Below are 18,978 nucleotides of genomic sequence, written 5' to 3' on the forward strand. Positions count from 1 at the left end.
AAGAAATATCCGAAGCAAAGCGCGTCGAAGCAGCGTTGAGGGGACTTTGCTTATACGGAGACGTTCCTCTCTTCTGAAGTTACGTATGCGTGAATGAGTGTGACGAAAGATTGTTAAAACTAGCGTGCGTGTATATATTTATACTATATATATATATATATACTAATAAATTAGTATATATTAGAATATATATATACTAATAAATCGGATATAATATATGTATGTATGTATGTATGTATATGTATATATACGCATATATATATATGTATATATATACACATATATATATATATGGTGTAAAGAACAGGACAGCATTGACAGTGGAAAGACAACTGTGGTGGATCCTCGCATGACCTCCGTGCAGCCAAGTATTCCATGAATATTTGACTGCGCATCATGTTACTTTATTCAAATATTAACATTATTACTTATATCATGACTAATAACGATTAACATACACACACGAGGAGATTTGGTTGGTTGTTCCTATTCTGAAACGAGTGGGCTTTAATCTACACCGGATTGATTGGTCTAAGGTTCGAATGCAGAGAAAAGTAAGAAAAAAAAAAAATAATAACTAAATAAGAATCGCGATGCTCCCAAAAAATGAAAAATTAAGAACATATAGAATCGTAGTTCACTGTTTATATGCTCCATGTGCACATGTACATTTTTAATCCCGAATTTTCTAATAGAGTGACTCGTTATTTTCTCTTTTCTTCCCTCCCTTTTTTTTTCAAGAGTGGACTTCAGCGCGATAAATTATGATCTTACATTTTCGTGAGATATATATATATACACATATATATATACATATATCAATTTGTATAATCAGGCAATGAGACAAAATTTTAAGGTAAGATTCATAATGCTGTACCGACCTGATTACTATTTCATTATTCATAATTTGTTTTATATATGTACGTTATATATAGATAATTATGAAATAGAACATTAAGTTATTTTATCAAGTGCCCTTGCTTTGTATTATAGTCGCGTCTGTCGACAAAATGCAGCTTTTGGGAGTACTAGAAAGTTGTTAAAAATGTTGTAAGTTGTTGGTACAATGTGGGCACGGTATTGACGATTCAATACCATACGTGATTGGCAAAGAATGGTCAGAGGAGAATACATTACAAGTCTGAACAGAGTCTACTACTAGATCCATCGCTTCTATTCTAAAAGCCAACCGTTCCTGCTTCCTTCTCCTATTTCTCTTACGGTTTTTCAAATTTATCGAGGAAACGAAAAAAAAAACTAAGAAGGCGTATAATTTTGAAATCCCTCTACGGGGAAGTGCTTTTTGTAAACTAAGTTGGAAAACGAACTAGTCAGAAGATGAGGAAATTCGTTTATCTCTTTGTGTTTTTTTTTTTTCTCTTTTCTTTTATTACCGAGAACAGGTATGCAGTAATTGCCAGAATCATCGTTTACGTGTATTTCGTATACAACAAATTCTTCTACACGTGTAAATTTTCTAATTCGAAAGATGTGCATGCGTACAGTGGTCGGAGACTGTAACCGCAGATAATTTTACGATATTTTTACTTGGACAGCGTCGTAAGTTTCAGACCGTGCATACTGTTCTCGCGTAAACGGATACTTTGGCCAGTAAAATTTACGAAAAACACTTCTGTCGAGCATAAAAAGGAATATCGTTTTGCTACCGTAATAATTAAGAAATGGAAAGAAAAAAAAAAAGGAAAGAAATCAATTAAATCGTCTATAAAGTATAAAGCCTGGTGGAAAGGATGAAAAGAACATTTGACGAGCATTTATTCCGTGGAATCTCGGATTATTTGTAATGATAAAAAAAATGAAAAGAAACGAATCTATACCAAGCAGTGTTTATATGTTTTGCGATAGAAACAATTTTGCATTTGTATATACTGAAAACTCCTTGAAAATGCATCGTTAATAAAATAATTAAATGCATGTATCGAAAAGAAATCTTTATTGAAGGGATAAGAGTTTATTTCACGGCGAATTTGTTGCACAAATGTCCTAGTATTGTTTGATCGGATATATTCTTCAAAAAGTGCAGATCTATGTGTCAAAGGATTAAAATCGTAACGACAACAACAACAACAATAATAATAATATTAATAATAATAATAATAATAATAATAATAATGATAATGATAATAATGATAATAATAATAATATTTTAAGCTTTACGTGCTTCTATAACAACGCATGCTAGAGTTTGAAGTATTATTATACGTTTTGGAAGAGAAAAACATTCAAACGGTCCTTCATTGAGGAACAGAAAAGTTTTTTTATCGCCCTTGCGTGTCAGCATAGTCACGATCTTCCTCATAAACAACAGGAATTGCGTCGAGGATGGTGTATGAAACGTTATAGCAATAAATTTACGTATTTGTGTGTGTATAATTTAAAGTTAGTAAACTTAATTAAATATGAATCACACACACATATATAACAGTGTATATTTTTCCTATAATACATATTTTTCTTTTAATGGGCAAATTTTTACAGAAAAAGTATTCTGTGCAAACGATCGTTACAAAGCACTATTCTTATTGAACTCGACTGGAGAACATTTGTATGTACATAGACAACGAAACATAACTGCTTAGCTTTACGTGTAATATAAAATAATAATATTATAATTACGGAGTTTTAAATTGTGTAAAGTTCAAAAAGTATATGCGCACATACACGTACAGAGTGGTCCACGCAATCGAGAACGTTTCATTAACTTGATGAACAGAGGATCGATCCTTCAAAAAATTCTCTAGATCTGACGAGGGTCTCCCGAGTCTCAGAAACTCGACTTCGTTCTTTATTCATTAATTAATGATTTCAAGCCTGTAGAACAAACCCTAGGGAAAGATATTGCGAAAATGTGAAAAATTTGAAAAGCTATAAATGTTTATAAAATACAACACGTTATTCCGTCACATTCCGAATAATTACTCGATCAGTTTTTCTGCAAACCACAATTTTAATCTTATACTGTGTATATGGAATTAAAAACAACTGAATTCGATATATTTTTCAGCCAGTTTTCGCTAATTTGTCAAGACGTTAACGTCGGAGGAGCCTGGAGCTAAAGACGTACAATTTGAAATTATTGTTGCGCCAGTGGCGCCATCTCTTCGAAAACTGCTCAAACTGATCGCCCTTCGTCATCGACAGCGAAATAAACTACCGAAAGACTGATGGCGCCATCTCTTTGGAAAGTGCTGAAACTAGTCGCACGTCGTAATCGACAGCGAAGTAAACTACCGACAAACTGGTGGCGCCATCTCCTCGACGATTGCTGAAACTAGTTGCCGAACAATTTCACGGCTTGTCAAAGAGATGGCGCCACGGATAATAAAAATAATTAATTTTCTATTATTTTATAATATTCCTTTATAAATTAATAACGATTAGTGTGTAAGAATATTGTTATAGATTTATATTGTAATCATTTATAAATTTTAGTTACAAGTTGTATTGTAAATTAATTTATAACAATAATTAATAGCAATTACCTTGTAAAGACTACACTGCAGCGTTTGTAAGTCATTAAAATGAAGCAATAAATGTTCTCTCATTGTTAACTAATTGTTTAATCAATCACCTGTCTGGTAATCCTAGAAAGACCAATCCAAATCCATTAAACGAGATAAAACTCGTAAAAAATAGTCCTGCACCTAATTAAACTAGTTGTAAGCTTGGAGAGTTCTTGGAAATGACGTCATCAAGAATTCCTAGAATTTCCGATACCTCCTATGACGTCATGTTCTCCTGATACTTTGCCGATTTTTCGACCAAAAATCTGAAAATCCACAAAGTATCAGGAGAACATGACGTCACAGGAGGTATCGGCAATTCCAGGAATTCTTGATGACGTCATTTCCAAGAAGTGGCACTATTCGGATACCTCCTATGACGTCATGTTCTCCTGATACATTGCCGATTTTTCGACCAAAAATCTGAAAATCCGACTTTGTATCAGGAGAACATGACGTCATAGGAGGTATGCGCGCCACTTCTAGGAAAATGACGTCACTTCCAAGAATCGCCAGAATTCCAGGAATTCTGGATGACGTCATTTCCAAGAAGTGGCACTATTCGGATACCTCCTCATGTGTTATGTTCTCCTGTTACAAAGTCGGATTTTCAAGATTTTGTTCGAAAAATCGGCAATGTATCAGGAGAACATGACGTCATAGGAGGTATCCGAATAGTGCCACTTCTTGGAAATGACGTCATCGAGGATTCCTGGAATTCTGGCGATTCTTGGAAGTGACGTCATTTTCCTAGAAGTGGCGCGCATACCTCCTCACTACTTATGTTCTCCTGATACAAAGTCGGATTTTCAAGATTTTGTTCGAAAAATCGACAATGTATCAGGAGAACATGACGTCATAGGAGGTATCCGAAAAGTGCCACTTCTTGGAAATGACGTCATCAAGAATTCCTGGAATTGCCGATACCTCCTGTGACGTCATGTTCTCCTGATACATTGCCAATTTTTCGATCGAAACCCCGAAAATCGACTTTGTATCAGGAGAACATAACATGTGAGGAGGTATCCGAACGTGCCACTTCCTGGAAATGACGTCATCGAGAATTCCTGGAATTACCGATACCTCCTGTGACGTCATGTTCTCCTGATACATTGCCAATTTTTCGATCGAGAACCTCGAAATCCGACTTTGTATCAGGAGAACATGACATCATAAGAGGTATTCTAAAGTGCCATTTCTTGGAAGTGACGTCATCAAGGATTCCTGGAATTGCCGATACCTCCTGTGACGTCATGTTCTCCTGATAACTATCTAGTTTAATTCTGTACAGGACTATTTTTTACGAGTTCTATCTCGTTTAAGGATTGGGATTGGCCTTATAGGATTGTTACACAGGTTATTAATTGATTAAACAATTAATTAGCAAGAATTGAACGTTTATTGTCTTTTTAATAACTTATAAACTGTACAGAGTAGTTTTACATAGCTGTTTGTTATAAATTATTGTTATAAACCCATTTACAATACATCTTAAAGATAAAACTTATGTAAACTAACAATATGTTGCCTTCCTGACTTCGTTTCCGCTTCTCTTTCCTTGTCTCTGCTTCTCTCTCTCTCTCGTTTTAATTACAGAATTTCAAAGTACTGCTGATTAAATAAAGAATTACCTTAATAAATGATATCTCCCACTTTAGAGGTAAGAGAGAGAAAGATGTTATAGGAAAGAGTGAGATAGATATTGTCGACCCTGCTCTAGAACCCCTGGCGCCATCTCTGTGGAAAGTACTGAAACTAATGCATGACTAGTTTCAGCGCTTCTCTAAGAGATGGCGCCACAGGCAACAGAAAAAAGTTTTTATAAGGAAAATTATGAACCACCTGCAAAAAATTGAAAATAAATAATTAATAGAGCATTTATTCAACGATCCATGCTACTAACTTATCTTAAAACTTCGTGGAGGGAATTAAAGTGGCCACACATCAGCGTTATCTAGCTTATCGGCACCAAAGAAACTCCACACTCGCCTCGATGCGAGCTATCAGACGGCTGGTGCCAAAATGATCTTCGCGCATGCTTCTTCTCTGCATTTTCCATAGAATCTCTTGCTGTAAGATTCCCAAGAAATTCCTTAAACTTTATTGATTTCTCAGTTCTCTTTCTATCTTCTCTTCTCTATAAATAATATAGCAGAGAGAAGAAATAACCAGTTAATCGACATTGTTGAAATTATTCTCTCTTAACAGATTACAGCACATTTAAATAATTATAAATACCTTAAATTCACGTATCAAATGATAGAGAGTACAACATAATTTCTGCTTTTTGTACAATCGGTATTCCAGTTTGTGAAACAGATAAGAAGTTCCACAGAGCAGTGGGTAAAGTGATAAGAATACTAGAGTACACTTCATTAATTTGGTAACATTGCAAGTGACACTAAACTGCTAAGAGATTGTTGATTCTAAAGCCTCCAAGCCCTGAAACACAAAAATACATTGGGGTAATTAGACTATTCTGCACCCTGCTTTAATAGTATTAACAATTCTGTTTAGATAACAAAGTTTTATATGATGCGTGTTTAAGATAATTTGACTTAAGATAATCTTGTTTGTACGCATGCAACAGAAAAGGAAAGAACGATGCATTCAGTTTAGACGGCTGATTTCTGAACGAACTTGCAACAACAGCTGGGCCATGGTCACAGACAACTGTGGATATTGTAACTGACCGGTAGCATTGTCGAAATCACAGTTCATTTATTGTGATGTGCAACTATGGCTCGTGCTATATTTAATACAACAAACAATCGTAAGTGCGTGTTATTAATAATTTATCGTACGATAAGATTTTACAATACATTTCATATCCTTTAAAAATCCTTGCTTTAATAACAAACCAATTGACATGATCAATCATTGGGTCAGTGGTATACATCTGCACACAGATTATTGTATTTGTACCGACTATCTTGTTAACTCCAGCAAAGATGAGTAAAATGCATATATGTACTAACACAAAAGATTTTATATTGTTAACGAGCGAAATTATGTAAATTGTTGGAATGATAACAAGTATTTTGATTCTTCGTGCTAATATCTGATGACCTTTGATCTTATAATGATATGTATACATATTTGTATATATGTACATATATATATAGAAATATAGTTTTATTCCACAGAGCAATTGGACTCTTGTTATACTCCGATATATATCTTACCACCTATACTTATCAAATTATGTGGCAAACATAGTAATGTACAAGTACAATTACATATCAATATTGTTTTAAACAAAAGGTAAATGAAATAAAGATGGAATAATGAAGATTAAATTTTTCTTCAGTTATACTATAGGCAAACAATCTTTTTATACATTATATAATTGATTTTCATTCATTTTATATATATATATCTGATAGAATGTAAAATTGCTAATAATTAAAAATGTTAATATTCTAATTTAATCATGTTTCCTGGCAGTACAGAGCTTGAAATGGATATTTCAAAGAGCCTATTCGCAAGAGAAATTCCCAAAAATCACAACTCACTACACTATCATACCCAGAGAATCCGATTCAAGATGGAAAGGTATATAATACAATTTATAAGTATAAGAATGAAATATAGCAAGTGAAAGTTCCATTAATTAATCGATTAACATATAAACATGATCTACAGATGTAAATATGGAAAGATACGCAGATGAAACTGATATCTTAATTGTGGGAGGTGGCCCAGCTGGATTATCTGCTGCAATCCAAGCACGTAAATTGGCAGAGAAACATGGAAAGGAAGTGAAAGTTACGGTCGTTGAAAAATCTTCCACCATCGGTGGACATATTCTTAGCGGAGCTTGTTTGGATCCGATAGCTTTGAATGAATTATTTCCAAATTGGAAGGAATTGGGTGCACCATTGAATACTCCTGTCACCAAAGATAAATTTGCGCTTCTCACTGAGAAAGGAAGGATACCAGTGCCTATCTTAAAAGGAATGCCAATGTACAATCATGGAAACTACATAGTTAGGTAATGAGCTGAACTGTAATTCATTCATCCCTCGATCTAAGAGTATCGGTTTAGTATGCCCTTTTTATTTATTTTAGATTAGGTCATGTTGTAGCCTGGCTTGGAGAGCAAGCTGAAGCAGCAGGAGTAGAACTTTATCCCGGGTATGCAGCGGCAGAGGTGCTCTACCACGAGGACGGATCTGTTAAAGGAATAGCTACAAACGATGTTGGTATCGCCAAAGATGGCTCACCAAAGGATACTTTTGAACGTGGAATGGAATTGCACGCGAAGTGTACAATTTTTGCGGAGGGTTGTCACGGTCATCTGACAAAACAGGTTTCGAGAAAATTAAATCTCAGAAAAGACTGCGAACCGCAGACTTACGGTATAGGATTGAAAGAGGTAATCAATATTGGATACATATGAGATTTAAGTTACATACGTTTTAATATATCTCTTGATATATTTCGAAAATTATAAAATAGAAATTGATGTTGTCAGATTTGGGAAATTGATCCAAAGAAACACAGTCCTGGTACTGTTGAGCATACCATTGGTTGGCCGCTAAGCAAAGATACTTATGGCGGTTCCTTTTTATATCACTTAAACGAGGATACGCCTCTTATCGCTATTGGTTTTGTTATCGGATTAGATTATACTAATCCGTACTTGCATCCATTTAAAGAATTCCAAAGATTTAAGCAACATCCAAGCATTAGACCAATACTTGAAGGGGGCAAAAGGTAAATTCAAGGATTATGTCTAGAACCTAAACTGAAACAACTTTTCTTTCGTGCTAAATTGTTATCTAGGATCGCATATGGCGCAAGAGCTTTAGTAGAAGGAGGTTTTCAATCTATTCCTAAACTTCAATTCCCTGGTGGTTGCCTCGTCGGTTGCACAGCTGGTTTTCTCAATGTACCCAAAGTTAAAGGAACGCATAATGCTATGAAGAGTGGGATGCTTGCAGCAGAAAGTGCAATTGAAGCTATAATTAATGCAGAAAACAATCCTTCGCCAACAAAAGGTTTAGAACCAACTACTTACACAGACAAAATAAAGAACAGTTGGATTTATAAAGAACTGAAGGCAGTAAGGAATATTAGGCCGAGTTTTCATTCGAGCCTTGGTATTTATGGTGGTTTGATATATTCTGGATTTTCGATGTTAATTGGTGGAAGAGAACCATGGACTTTCTCTCACGGAGGTAAGTCAACTTATAATATCAGAGAATATATGATATATCATTTTATAAAATTAAAAAGAGAATGGAGGAATCGAAAATAATCTCTTACCAATAATCTCTTTTATAGGTCCAGATTATAAAAGATTGAAACCGGCGTCTGCGTGTACACCAATAGAATATCCAAAACCAGATAATGTAGTATCGTTTGATTTACTGTCTTCCGTAGCTCTTACCGGTACGAATCACGAAGCTGATCAACCTCCTCACCTTACTTTGGCTGATGATACTGTGCCAGTAAAAAACAATTTAGCTGTATTTGCTGGGCCAGAAGGTCGATTTTGTCCTGCTGGTGAGTAGTATAAATATATATATATACATATACATAATGGGTACATCCTCTAAACAAAACGAGATTTCGAAGATAAACAAAAGATAGAATAATTATAATACTTATGAATAAAATAATAGAAATGAAAATAAATTTAACGTCAATACAAAAGCCTGTTTTAGAGGGTATCATAAAAATGTCTTTTCTTTTTACCAAGGGAAAATAATAATGAGAGAATAATAATGTTTATGCTTACCATGGTAATAAATGAAAAATAAGTGTTTCCTGTTTCCCAATATCGTGTAAGAGTTGCTCAGTTCATCTGCCTTTTTCTTCCTCTCTCTCTTGTTCTCTTCTCTTTTGTTCCTTTTCTTCTCCCTACTCCGAGTCTCGTCTGGGTTTATCGACCGATGTGTCCTTGAACTTGAGCCATCCGAGCACCCCTCATGGCTAGACTACCCTCGACCGAGCTCGATTCCCGAATTCGTGGTGTAGGTATAGTTGCGGCCAACAACCTCGCCGCAGAATACGTCCATTCGTAGTCTATGTGTAGAAATTGCCTCTAAAAACAAATGCACCATTGTTGTCAAGCAGGCTACGAATGTTTATGTAGATGTATACTTTTGTACAAAATAGATAAAGATACAGAATGCAGGCAGAAATTTGTTTCGTCGCTAAAGGATTCTAAACGTACATTTTTCATTTTGTTTCATGCATATTATACACTGTATTCTTTCTCGTGTCCTTTTTGTTATTTCTTGCTGTTGTTCTTGATATTCGTTGTACTCCCACTCCTTTTCTATTCCCCTTCCCGGAGGTGCTCTTCCTTTCTCAGAGAGAGTTGTTGGAAAAAGGGGAGGAGCTCGATGGGGAGCTGTATTCCTACAGGATAACTCAAACATGTAGGCTGTAGTGGGGAGCAGGTTATCGACTGTCTGGTGGATGGCGTGCATTTGACCTTCGAAATAAAACATTTCCTTTAGAACAATAGATTCATATACCCATTGTATGTCTAGATAATTATTTTACTAAATATCGAAACGAAAATAAGTTTTATTTGCTATTTGCTTCAGGTGTATACGAATTTGTACCATTGGAATCCGGAGAGGGGGAGAAGCTGCAAATTAATGCTCAGAATTGCATCCATTGCAAAACTTGTGACATTAAAGATCCAAGTCAGAACATCAACTGGGTTGTTCCAGAAGGTGGTGGTGGACCAGCTTACAATGGAATGTAAATTGTGCCTAGACAATAATTTTTAGATATTTTTGTATATCATTATACAAACGATATTTTTATACGACAGTTGACAAGTGCTTATAATTCATCATGAATCTGTAATAATGAAACGTTCAATTTACGAAACCTATTTTTTTTACTCTTTGTATGATAACTTAAATATTTTATAAAATTCTGTAGATAAAAAAAACTTCAATCTATAAATGCTTCTTACCAATTTTTCTCTTTACAAGAAAAACACATCTCCTCAATTGTAAAAATAACGAATCTATATCACTGCCAGTTTCTGTCATCCGAATAAAGGTAATATGTTTTAAGTGCATAATTAAAAGTTTACAAAATGGCTGTTATAATAAACATATTCATTATTAAGATTATATTTTTAGAAAAAGTTTGTTATATGAGAATGTGAAGTTATTGTAACGTGTCTATAAATAATTGTATGTAACACTATATTTAATAATAAATAAATGATGTTGTTCTGTTATAATTTTTGTTATTTTTATAATAGCACATCCATGATCTGTGTCCAAGTTATATTTTTCTATCTGATAGATTCTATTTTTTAATAAACGGTTTACTAGAAGTTATTACTTAAATTTCTACTGTGCAGACGACACTATTGATTGGCCATTTTGTCAACCCCTAGCACGTGCGAATAATTCAATATTACATCCCTAGGATCTGCATCTCACGTATTGTACTAGACCGCTCAATTCAGAAACACAATTTAAATCCGACTTTGAACATTTTTTCTAAGCAAAACACTTGCTCCGACTCTAAACAACTATTGGCGTCAAGAACAAAAGTACTCGGCACGACCACTCTCTTTTAAAGCATCTCTAGAATGGAATATTTTACTATATTCAAATCGTACTTTGGAATATAAAGTGAAACTTTAGAATCGTTACTAATGTGGGGGAAAAAAGTCATTAGAGAGAAGACAAATAATAGACAGCGTAATTGTCTGTGATACGTATATTACGATTTAATTCACCTTGCCTGGATACTGTACTAAATAATGGCGTACAGATAATAAGCTTTGATCGATGAACAACGAGCAAAAATTGTTACTTGCTTATGAATGAGCTTTGAAAATTAGAGTATCCGGGAAAGTAGAACGTTCATTCGAAAAGAGACGGTTGTCAGTAGCTCTACAAGAAAGTACTTTTAATAGCAGATTTATGTCCGATGCGGGAAAGAAGACAAATAGAATTTCGTAAGAAAACACTGTACAGATATATACTGTATTAAAGTGTTTTGTGTTAAGTGTAATATCAATTAAAAAGAGTACCAATCCCAATGACATCAAAAACTATCATTGCCCGTCCCATTGAAGTTTGTCTTCGTGCAATCGGTGTTTGGCCGAACTCGTCGTGCAAAATTTTCCAACGCATCTTTTGGGCAGTCGTAATGGGTGTCGGCATAACATTTCAAATTTGGTATTGCATTTCTTACTTTAAAACGGTGGATCTACCCGATTTATTGGACGGCTTAAGCTTGACTTTATCAAACACGGTTACGTTCATTAAAGTGATCATACTTTGGTTTAACTATCGGTAAGACACACAGGATAAGTATTTTCTACTTAAAAGGAGGAACGATGATAATTAATCGTTCTTCTATTGACTGTTAATAATTGTTACAATCACTCCACGCAGAACTCTTTACAACGTCCTGGCAGTAGTGTTCGAGGATTGGAATAATCGTACTCTCGCCGATCGGAATAAACAGTTTATGTTGGATAATTCTTTAGTATCTGTTCGCATTTCGAATTTTCTGATCATCATTTACTCACTGACCTGCATTCTATATTCAGTGACCACCATGTTCGTTCCCGACGACGTTGATGCACAATCGAATTTCAAGAACAGGAAACTGTTGCTTAAAATGAGGTTGCCTTTCCAGGCAACGGTCTCTCCACTTTATGAAGTTGTTACTGTTGCACAGTTCACGTTCGAGTACTCTGTCGCACTTGTGGCTGCGATGTTGATGGCGTTATCTGCGGCTCTAGTGAGTTGCTGTTATTTTTTAAATAACAATTACTAGCAAAACTGTACGGAATGCCAATGACTATGTGATACAATTCGTCAAGTACTCACTTTTAACTCCTAGTTCCTTAATTTCTAGGTTCTTCATATAGGCAGCCAAATAGACATCATTTGTCACGAACTCCTCGAGACTTCTAACTTTAGCGAGAAGGAAGCATCGTATATGCTGAAAAATATAATTGTTAGGCATCAAAGAATTATTTATTTATCCGAGAACATCAATGACATATTTCTATATACATCTCTGGTGCAATTTCTGTCGAATACTTTAGTGATCTGTTTTTTAGGATTTATTCTAGTGCATGTGAGTCGATTTGGTTTACAATTCACGTGGTTCTTACAAGATCTCCTGGGAAGCACAAAGTTTACTCTCCTCAGCTTTATAATTTGTTTCAATATTTCAGTCTTTAGGCACCGAAGAAGGGCCTAGAATATTGGCAAAGTGTTTCACCTATTATGTTGCTGTGAATTGTGAGGCATTTGTTCTTTGTTATACTGGAGAATACCTTATATCCAAGGTAACGTATACGATTATTTCACGTGGAACTGCATACTGGGTATCCTGAAAGTAAACATAAATATTTTTAGAGTGGAAATATCAGTCGAGCTGTATACGATATGGCTTGGTATAACTTAAAACCAAGAGATGGTCGAATCGCATTACTAATTCTAGCGCGGGCTCAAACGCACTTAAAGCTTACTGCTGGAAAGTTTGCGATTCTTTGCGTGGAAACGTTCGCGAATGTAAGAGCATCGAGAACTGTATAACCATAGTATTGTTTATAGTAATCATAGTAGAACCATATTTTTTTACAAAATAACAACATAATTCTCGAATATTCTTGCAAGGCATTATACCAAAGTATAAATTACTGATTTATGCGGAACTTATATATTGGTCTTTCACCTATAATATATTTAACTCTTTTTAGATGCTAAAAGCTTCTGCCTCGTACATTTCGATACTACTTGCGATGTACTAAAGTCCGAGAAGTAGGAACGGTCAGATAGCTTTAATGCTTTTAGATTTGTGCTAATAATAAAATGTGTGAATTAATTTTCGAATACATATATATGGAACAACAATAGAAAAATAAAGACAAAACTTCAAAATTAAATATAATTCCTTCTGCCAATGTAAATAGCGTTGTGCACTGCAATTATTACAGCAAACACAGATAAGAAGAATAAGACACTATGATCTGTTCATATAACTGTGTTATGCAGTAGCATTATATTGATTCACTATGCAAATTATTTAAAAACATGCTGCTGATTTTTCAAGAGGGTGGATAATGAAACTGAAATTAGATGGTACGAGTGCATAGAGGATAAGATCATGCCATTACGGTAGTTAAAAATGAAGAAAAGTTCTTTCTTTGTCGCTGTCGCATTTAGTAATGAAGAAGTTGTTTTGTCTTAAGTTCCTCTTTACCTTTTTTTTTTTGCTTGAGGGTTATTTGTGCAATAGTACACTGGTAATTTCACTTGATCGATAAACATATTCAGAGGAAGTTAGTACACAATTGACATTCGACTGTGCAACTTGCAACTACGAGAGAGAGACTCCATCCACGATGTCGAATTTCATCTGAAGTTTGATTAAAAACGTGAAGTTATTAATAATCAAAGTTCTAAATGAACTCTGTGCTAAATTATACAGTGTTGTGAGAAATTAATGGAACATTAACAACGCAATCTCTGTCTCAAAATCCGTTAGTAGTGAACTCATAATGTTACCTAGTCATGTTTCAAGGTACCTTAGATTTGTGTCCTATTTTATAACGTGTTTTATTTCATTCAGTAATTAACTGAAAGAGAAGGTTGACAATGATGGCTTCAAAGACCACAATCAGTCGTCCATTAGAGTACAGTCTTCGTCTATTTGGTGCTTGGCCAGATTCCTCCTGTCAAATGTTAAAAACTGTTATTTGGACAATGATAATGTTAACGTTTCTAGTGTTTCAATGTTGGTACTGTATCACTCACATTAAATCAGGTTTAGTTGAATTATTAGATGGGTTGAGTTATACTTTGTCTAATTCACTCGTTTTCCTCAAATTGATTGCTATTTGGATCTACAAGCGGTAAGATATGTTACTTGTAGGATGTTCAATTACAGCTGGAATGAAGCGAAAATGGATGGGACAGATTGTATGAAATGAAATAAGACAAAAGTGAAAAGTGACGAAATTGAGTTTGAGCCTTCCTTTTTAAGGAAAATTGCTTTAAAATTATTTGTGTTTGCGTACAGTAATGGCAAGATCCCATAAGTATCTGCAAGACGTGTACTTGCGCAGTCACGTAAGATTATATCATGCGTCGCCCTATTCATGGATCTTTACCACTAGTACACCTGTATTCGAGTTTTCAGAGTCGTTTCTCTTCAAAACGGAGCTTGAAATACAATTTTGTTATTCTTGATTTTTATCTTATTTTGGTTTCTAGTATCACCTCCATCATTTTCGTCCACTTGTAGTTGAACACTCTTTGGAAATGATCATCGAACCGAAGTCTTCTATTATACATTCAACTGAAACAGAAACCATTGTTTTGATACAGAACATTTTATGAAATCCTGGCGACCATTCTCGAGGACTCGAATGATTATAATCCTACCATTGAAAATAGACGAATAATGGCAGATAAAGCTACATTGTCTTCCCGCATCTCGAATTTCTTAATCGGATACTTTGGCCTCTCCTTTCTTCTGTACACAGGGCTTACCCTAGTATTATTCGATGAAGATCAGATTGCATCTGACTCCAAACAAAGGAAATTCTTAATTAGAATGGAATTTCCGTTCGATGCTACAAGTTCACCGCAGTATGAAATTATTCTCGTTACGCAGTTCATACTTGAATCGCTTATAGTTTACCTTGCAGCCACGACAATAGCATTAATTGCAGCTCTGGTGAGTAGTTTCTCTTTCAATTAGAAATTAACTATTTTGTATAACTCCTAGTAATGTTCGACATATTCATAACAGAAAAGGCTTTGGAATTTTAGATATTACACGTTGGTAGCCAAATCGAAGTGTTTTGTCAGAACTTACAAGAAATCTCTTGCATCGACGAGAAGGAAGAATCACGGATACTAGCAATGAAGGAAATAGTTGTGAAACATGAAAGAATTATACGGCTATCGAAAAAAGTCGAAACAATATTTTCTTACATATCGCTGTACCAGTTTCTGTCCAATACGTTGGTAATTTGTTTCATAAGCTTCATTTTGGTAATCGTGAGTAAATTCCTCTTTCCTTCCTACAATTTTAATAGATGATCAAATTTAAAAAATTCAACTTCATTAATGTTATCTATATGATAATGAAGTCTTTACATACGGAACAAGCAACTATCTTAATAGTGAAATGTTTCCCATACTATATCGCTATTAATTGTGAAGCATTCATTTTATGTTACACTGGCGAATATCTTACTTCTAAGGTAAGAAATAGAACGTGCCTTTTTTAACTTACATCAGTTAATTTCCAACTATAAGTCCTCACTATGTGAATTTATAGTGTTCACAACCAAACAGATAAATCCATGCCACTCATTTGTCAAACACTATAACGTCTAACTAAGATCTTTATGTTTTAGAGTGAAACCATTACTAAATCTGTATACAATTTTCTTTGGTACAACCTAAAACCTCAAGAAGCTCGTTCCATATTATTAGTAATACTAAGATCTCAAAAACAATTGAAACTCACTGCAGGAAAATTTATCAGTCTTTCTTTAGAAGCGTTTGCTAATGTAAGAGTTTTAATATAATACTACTTTTTATGGTTTAGTGTAAATAAGATTTGCATTTTTCTATATGACTCCAGTAAATCATTACTTTTAGATGTTGAAGACCTGTGCTTCGTACGTATCTGTTTTGTATGCAATGTACTGAAGTTAAAGACATTTTTTCTTCTCTTTCTTTTAAGTGAGCAAATAAAAATACATCTGTACATTCACTCTAAGGTACTGGATGGAAGATTTGCATTTTTAATAGACTTTACAGTAAAGTTTCTGAAGTAATCAACATAAAGAAGAAATGTTCCCTTCGTATTTCCTTCCTCTATTTTTTTCAGTAATTGCCGATGTTATTACGTATTGCGCGAGAGCATTAGCTTTCTTATAGTACACCGCAGCCAATTACACTCGATCGATGAACGTTTCTAAAGATCGTTCTGCTCGTGTGCGATTATAAAAGTTTTCCCCTGTTTCTAATGAAATCTTTTTTAGTTCGCAATGATCAGTCGACCGTGATTTATTGCAATACCGAACAGAGATGTTTTGATCCGAGTTGATACAACAGTGATATTTGAACGGAATATTGATATTTATGGCGCCCAAAAGTATTATCAATCGACCAGTTGAAATCAGTCTTCGTTTAATCGGTGCGTGGCCTAACTCTTCGGGTCGAAATTTAATACATGTGATGTGGACAACAGTGATGTCAACATTCTTGGTACATCAATACTGGTACTGTATCGCTCATGTTAAAACAGATGATCTGCCGGACTTATTAGATGGTTTAAGCCTTACTTTATCAAATACCCTTCTTCTTCTGAAGTTTATTATTATTTGGTTCCACAATCGGTAAGATAAGTTCTGATTAATGTCATTTACTCTGTTTTAATTTCGTTCCCCTAATTACTAATCCACATAATGTCTACATACTGAAATAGATAAGAGTAACTGTAGAATATTGAGATTTGGATGAAAGGTAGTCATTCTGGTTTTCTTTACCTTTTTGAAAATTGCCATATGGGACTTTATCTTATGGGCCTTTACCATTAGCGCACCTGTACTTCGGTTTTCAAAGTTGTCCCTCTGTATTTTGTATAAGCGTATGAAAGCTATATGACTGCAGATATTATTTTACACAGAGTTTTTTCTCAAACTTTGGCATTAATGGCCGAAGACTGGAGTAATTGTAACTCTAAATGGGACATGGAAGTGATGATACAGAAAGCTACGTTATCCTATCGAATCGCAAAGTTCATGCTTGCGATGTTTACGTTCAGTATAAGTACATACGCTATAAGCACCTTTTCTAGCTCTGCCGATGTTGTTGACATTTCGAATTCTAGCGAGAAGAGATTTTTATTGAGAATGGAATTTCCTTTTGACGCTACTGTATCACCAATATATGAAATCATTGTAGCCGTACAGGTCATCGTGCAATCAATATTTTCTTTAATGGCAGGGATGTGTATGGCTCTCATTGCAACCTTTGTGAGTTACCATTTCGTTCTGTAATATTGTTATATGGTCAGTTATATAAATACTTACCGACTAGTACAAAAACATGTTTTCTGTTGCCATTTTTTGTAGTGTATAATTTCATTTCTACCGTAGACAAAGAATCTCCTCCTCTTGTACTGTCTCTGCCTTTCTCTTAGAAAGTAGTGTCTTATCTGCTGATCTGCTACAGGGTGTCCAATTCTGTCTGAACTCCGGAACTCTCAAAGGACTCGTTTTACCTGTTTATACAAAAAGTGTGCACATTAAAATGACGTAAAGAAAATTTCACGTTTCTAGGTAATTCATGTAGCCAGTCAGATTGATGTAGTCTGTGACAGATTATCCGAGGTTTTAAATCATCCGGACGAACAACTACGTGTATCGATGATAAAAAATCTTATAGCCAAACACCAAAGAATTGTAAATTTATTTGAAAATATCGAGGATATTTTCACGATTATATCCTTCTTGCAATTTTTTTTTAATATTACAGCCATGTGCTTTGTAGGCTTTATCCTTGTGACCGTAAGTAAAATTAATCAGCATATAATAGACATTATTTGATATTTGTAAAGTGTTTAATGTGTTCTATTTTAACATTTTAGTCATTAGGTAGTGATCAAGCCTCTACAGTAATATCTAAGTGCCTTCCGTATTACATTGCTCTTAATTTCGAGGCGCTTATACTTTGTTATACGGGTGAATACCTTTCTTCAAAAGTAAGATGATCGTGCAAATAATTATAAAGGCTCTAATGCTGTTACTTTTAGGTAAATATTTTCATTTTCATTACTATTTCATTTTTTATTTTGTTCTTGCAGAGTGAGAATATTGGTTGGGTTGCGTACAATTCCAATTGGTACGAATTAACTATGTACGAAAATCGTACTCTTTTGTTGTTAATATTACGTTCTCAAAAACCTCTGACGCTTACAATTGGAAAATTTATGAATCTCTCACTTGAAACTTTTGCTAACGTAAGGAATCTGTTACTTTTCTTAAGTTTCAAATGCCATTTTACTATTTGCAATGTTAGTCTTACTTTAGTTTCTTGGTCGCCCCTTAAATTCTCTTTTTCTTCAATAGGAATAATTAAAATTATTTTGTTTAATATATTTTAATATATCGTCAATAGTATTGTTATGGGAATGCGTTATTTTCGTATATTGTACTCTGTTTTATAGATGCTAAAAGCTTCAGCTTCGTATATCTCGGTACTACATGCAATGGAATGAAAAGTGGCGGAAAGTTGTGGCTGTGAAGTGTTAGTCAATATTCGGAGTACTCTCTGGTTATAGTAATAGGAGATCGCAATGTACTAAAGTATCCATCTTAAGCCTTGTTAAATGCAACAGTAATACGGTGTAAATAAATAATTGTTAAACCGAAATTTTATTCACTTTAAATCTCACTTTGTTCCTTAATACTTTGAAA

General features: G+C 34.5%; 4 protein-coding genes and 1 long non-coding RNA gene across 5 annotated transcripts; 4 read left to right on the forward strand and 1 right to left on the reverse strand.

Moving 5' to 3' along the window:
• Window positions 1–6,016: 6,016 nt before the first annotated feature.
• On the forward strand, window positions 6,017–10,315 carry Etf-qo (electron transfer flavoprotein-ubiquinone oxidoreductase). The gene is made up of 8 exons (XM_076900208.1): window positions 6,017–6,297; window positions 6,972–7,079; window positions 7,170–7,518; window positions 7,596–7,902; window positions 8,002–8,243; window positions 8,313–8,707; window positions 8,814–9,035; window positions 10,088–10,315. Exons 1-8 carry the CDS (start codon window positions 6,264–6,266, stop codon window positions 10,249–10,251), a joined length of 1,821 nt encoding a protein of 606 aa, XP_076756323.1. The 5' UTR covers window positions 6,017–6,263; the 3' UTR covers window positions 10,252–10,315.
• LOC143426630 (uncharacterized) lies at window positions 9,627–12,285 on the reverse strand. The gene is made up of 2 exons (XR_013102176.1): window positions 12,056–12,285; window positions 9,627–9,972 (listed from the first exon to the last, which is right to left on the reverse strand). It is a non-coding gene; the product is annotated as an uncharacterized LOC143426630 (long non-coding RNA).
• LOC143426628 (odorant receptor 4-like) lies at window positions 11,556–13,287 on the forward strand. Its single transcript, XM_076900209.1, has 6 exons — window positions 11,556–11,812; window positions 11,915–12,266; window positions 12,384–12,608; window positions 12,709–12,822; window positions 12,893–13,048; window positions 13,237–13,287. Exons 1-6 carry the CDS (start codon window positions 11,556–11,558, stop codon window positions 13,285–13,287), a joined length of 1,155 nt encoding a protein of 384 aa, XP_076756324.1.
• Window positions 13,288–14,134: 847 nt separating this feature from the next.
• Window positions 14,135–16,080, forward strand: LOC143427217 (uncharacterized). Its single transcript, XM_076901147.1, has 8 exons — window positions 14,135–14,325; window positions 14,427–14,458; window positions 14,559–14,662; window positions 14,753–14,817; window positions 14,867–15,218; window positions 15,314–15,511; window positions 15,583–15,750; window positions 15,907–16,080. Exons 1-8 carry the CDS (start codon window positions 14,135–14,137, stop codon window positions 16,078–16,080), a joined length of 1,284 nt encoding a protein of 427 aa, XP_076757262.1.
• A 1,845-nt stretch (window positions 16,081–17,925) lies between these two features.
• On the forward strand, window positions 17,926–18,779 carry LOC143426631 (odorant receptor 85b-like). The gene is made up of 4 exons (XM_076900212.1): window positions 17,926–18,069; window positions 18,150–18,263; window positions 18,366–18,521; window positions 18,729–18,779. The coding sequence occupies exons 1-4, from the start codon at window positions 17,929–17,931 to the stop codon at window positions 18,777–18,779; spliced, it is 462 nt and encodes a 153-aa protein (XP_076756327.1). The 5' UTR covers window positions 17,926–17,928.
• Window positions 18,780–18,978: the final 199 nt, after the last annotated feature.

The sequence above is a fragment of the Xylocopa sonorina genome, chromosome 9 (genome assembly GCF_050948175.1).
Source record: "Xylocopa sonorina isolate GNS202 chromosome 9, iyXylSono1_principal, whole genome shotgun sequence".
NCBI lineage: Eukaryota > Metazoa > Arthropoda > Insecta > Hymenoptera > Apidae > Xylocopa > Xylocopa sonorina.

Bases quoted from the DNA above. Each gene is read 5' to 3' on its own strand.
- Etf-qo (XM_076900208.1), top strand. From the start codon at position 6,264: ATGGCTCGTGCTATATTTAATACAACAAACAATC. The intron at 6,298-6,971 runs GTAAGTGCGTGT...GTTTCCTGGCAG, and splicing joins ATTTAATACAACAAACAATC to TACAGAGCTTGAAATGGATA. The intron at 7,519-7,595 runs GTAATGAGCTGA...TATTTATTTTAG, and splicing joins CATGGAAACTACATAGTTAG to ATTAGGTCATGTTGTAGCCT.
- LOC143426628 (XM_076900209.1), top strand. From the start codon at position 11,556: ATGACATCAAAAACTATCATTGCCCGTCCCATTGAAGTTTGTCTTCGT. The intron at 11,813-11,914 runs GTAAGACACACA...CACTCCACGCAG, and splicing joins ATACTTTGGTTTAACTATCG to AACTCTTTACAACGTCCTGG. The intron at 12,823-12,892 runs GTAACGTATACG...AAATATTTTTAG, and splicing joins GAGAATACCTTATATCCAAG to AGTGGAAATATCAGTCGAGC.
- LOC143427217 (XM_076901147.1), top strand. From the start codon at position 14,135: ATGATGGCTTCAAAGACCACAATCAGTCGTCCATTAGAGTACAGTCTT. The intron at 14,326-14,426 runs GTTGAGTTATAC...GTTCAATTACAG, and splicing joins TTAGTTGAATTATTAGATGG to CTGGAATGAAGCGAAAATGG. The intron at 15,512-15,582 runs GTAATTTGTTTC...CAATTTTAATAG, and splicing joins AGTTTCTGTCCAATACGTTG to ATGATCAAATTTAAAAAATT.
- LOC143426631 (XM_076900212.1), top strand. From the start codon at position 17,929: ATGATAAAAAATCTTATAGCCAAACACCAAAGAATTGTAAATTTATTT. The intron at 18,264-18,365 runs GTAAGATGATCG...TTGTTCTTGCAG, and splicing joins GTGAATACCTTTCTTCAAAA to AGTGAGAATATTGGTTGGGT. The intron at 18,522-18,728 runs GTAAGGAATCTG...TCTGTTTTATAG, and splicing joins CACTTGAAACTTTTGCTAAC to ATGCTAAAAGCTTCAGCTTC.